Source organism: Cryptomeria japonica, chromosome 3 (genome assembly GCF_030272615.1).
Source record: "Cryptomeria japonica chromosome 3, Sugi_1.0, whole genome shotgun sequence".
NCBI classification, from domain to species: Eukaryota; Viridiplantae; Streptophyta; class Pinopsida; order Cupressales; family Cupressaceae; genus Cryptomeria; species Cryptomeria japonica.
Window position 1 is genome coordinate 864,884,924 of NC_081407.1, and position 2,430 is coordinate 864,887,353.

The 2,430-nt window shown below is 37.7% G+C and overlaps 1 protein-coding gene across 1 annotated transcript; it reads left to right on the forward strand.

Moving 5' to 3' along the window:
• Nucleotides 1–501: 501 nt before the first annotated feature.
• Nucleotides 502–1,361, forward strand: LOC131029339 (uncharacterized). Its single transcript, XM_059217772.1, has 3 exons — nt 502–717; nt 868–910; nt 961–1,361. The coding sequence occupies exons 1-3, from the start codon at nt 502–504 to the stop codon at nt 1,359–1,361; spliced, it is 660 nt and encodes a 219-aa protein (XP_059073755.1).
• The last annotated feature ends 1,069 nt before the right edge of the window (nt 1,362–2,430 follow it).

Genomic DNA, 2,430 nt, shown 5'->3' on the forward strand with positions numbered 1-2,430 from the left:
AAAAGTCATAAGACAGCGAGGGAGCAGAGGGCAAATGAGAAGGGTATTGTAAGTATGTTGAAATTTTTGAATCACACCAAGGGAGGAAAGCCCTCCCTTGGGGGAAGATGAGGATCACTTCATGGAATGTCAAGGGCCTATCGGCCCCTGACAAAAAATGCTTGGTCAAGAGGACCTTGGCAAAGCTTGATTCAGAAGTATACATTCTAAAGGAAACAAAGCTAAGTAAGGATAAGGTGGTTGAGTTCATCAAGTACTGTTTTAAATGGGAAGGCATTTTTTTAGGATTCTAGAGGCGCGACAGGGGGTTTGGGAATCATGTGGAACCCCTCCAAAATTGAAGTACATCCAATAGATTCATTCGATCATTGGATGGCTTGCATCATTGTCTACAAACAATCAAATCTTTCCTATCTGTTATTTAATATTTATGGACCTACCAAAACTGAGGAAAAATTGAAAGTTTGGAATGAAATCACCAACCAAGCTAAGTTGTTGGAAATGGGCAAGGTCATAGCTGTGGGAGACTTCAACGCCCTTTTGGACATTGATGAGAAGGTGGAAGGTCTTCGGAAACCTTCGAAAGTCATGGAGGATTTTAGAGATTTTGTATCTGATTGTAAATTGATCGATATCATTCATAAGAATGGTAAATTCACATGGACTAATAGGAGGCTAAACTTTGCCAATATATCTGAAAGACTAGACCGATTTCTGGTATGCGAGTGGTGGATTAGTTGCAATTACTCATTGGAAACTGAAATTGTTCCCCAAATTGGATCAGATCACCTGCCACTATCCCTATCCATTTCTTAGGACACTCACAACATGAAGAATTACTTCAAATTCTTAAGCATGTGGTGGCAGGATGAGAAGTTTCTTGAAAATCTGAAAGAATGGTGGAAAGAAGGTAACATCTATTTTGGTTCCCCTAGCTTTCAATTTGTTAAAATAATTCAGTTCCTGAAAAATTAAAAAAAGATTGGAACAAGGTGTCCTTCAAAAATGTTTTTGTTGAGAAAAGTAGAATTAAGGATGAGCTAGAAGAAATTGGCAATCAGGTAATGCGATTCAGTATGACCAATGTAGAATTGGAATTGGAGAAAAAACTTAAAACCCAGTATATGGAAATTTTGAAGCGGGAGGAACTGTATTGGAAAGATAAGGCTAGGGAACTTTGGATTGCCGAGGGCGATCTCAATACTAAATTCATTCATGCCTCTTCCAAGGCTAGAAGGATCAACAATAAGATATGTTCGATCAAATATGAGAATGGGATTTTGAAAAACTCGGCCAATGACATCGAGCTAATTGCTCTCAAATACTACATGGATATATTGGGTTGTTCTGAGCAAGATTAGAGTTTGATACCAATGATTGAGGAAGTCATTAACCCTTAGATTTCCAGCTTTGATTGTGATATGTTACTTGCTCCTTATTCTTTGGAGGAAATAAAACTTACCACATTTTCTTTACATCTCCATAAGGCACCCGGACCTGATGACATAACGATAGAGCTTTTTCAAAAATGTTGGGATTTCATGGGCAAGGATATCTGGAATGTGGTTGAGGAATTCTGGAAAAAGCATAAATTTGTGAAAGAGATCAACCACACTATTATCACACTTATTCCCAAAAAACAAGATTGTGACTCCATGTCTGATTTCCGCCCAATATAATTATGCAACACTATCTACAAAATAATCGCCAAGGCCATGGCTGAAAGATTAAAAAAAACTGCTACCAAAACTTGTGTCTGAAAATAAGAATGGTTTTACTCTGGGCCATGAAATTGCGGAAAACATTATTCTAGTATCTAAAGTCATACACTCACTCCATAAAGAAAAACTGAAAGGTATGGTTATCAAACTCGATGTCGCCGAAGCATAGGATAAGGTGATTTGGAAATTTCTTATACAAGTCCTTGCCAGATTTGGTTTCCCTACTAAGTGGCTCGAATGTATAAAATTTTGCATTAGCACTATGAACTTTTCCATTCTTGTCAATGGCAATCTGAATGGGTTTTTTGGTGCCACGAATGGTCTACAACAAGGAGATCCATTATCCCCTTCACTCTTCATTCTTATGACAGAAGTTTTGGGGAGGTTAATTAGAAAAATACATAGTGAAGGCATTTGGCGAGGAATCAAAGTTCATGATCAATTTGAGGCTATTACGCACTCTCAATTTGTAGATGATACAATCATATTTGGAGAGGCCTCCATCTGGGAAGAAATTGGTATCAAGAACACACTGGAGGAATATACAATGACATTGGGACAAGTTATGAATAGAGAGAAGTCTCAGTTGCTCTTCTTTAAAACTAATAAGATGGTTCATATGAGAATTGCACAACACTTGAATATAAAAGTTGTTGAGCTCCCGATCAAATACTTGGGGATTCGAATTGACAAAGGATGTAGACAACCC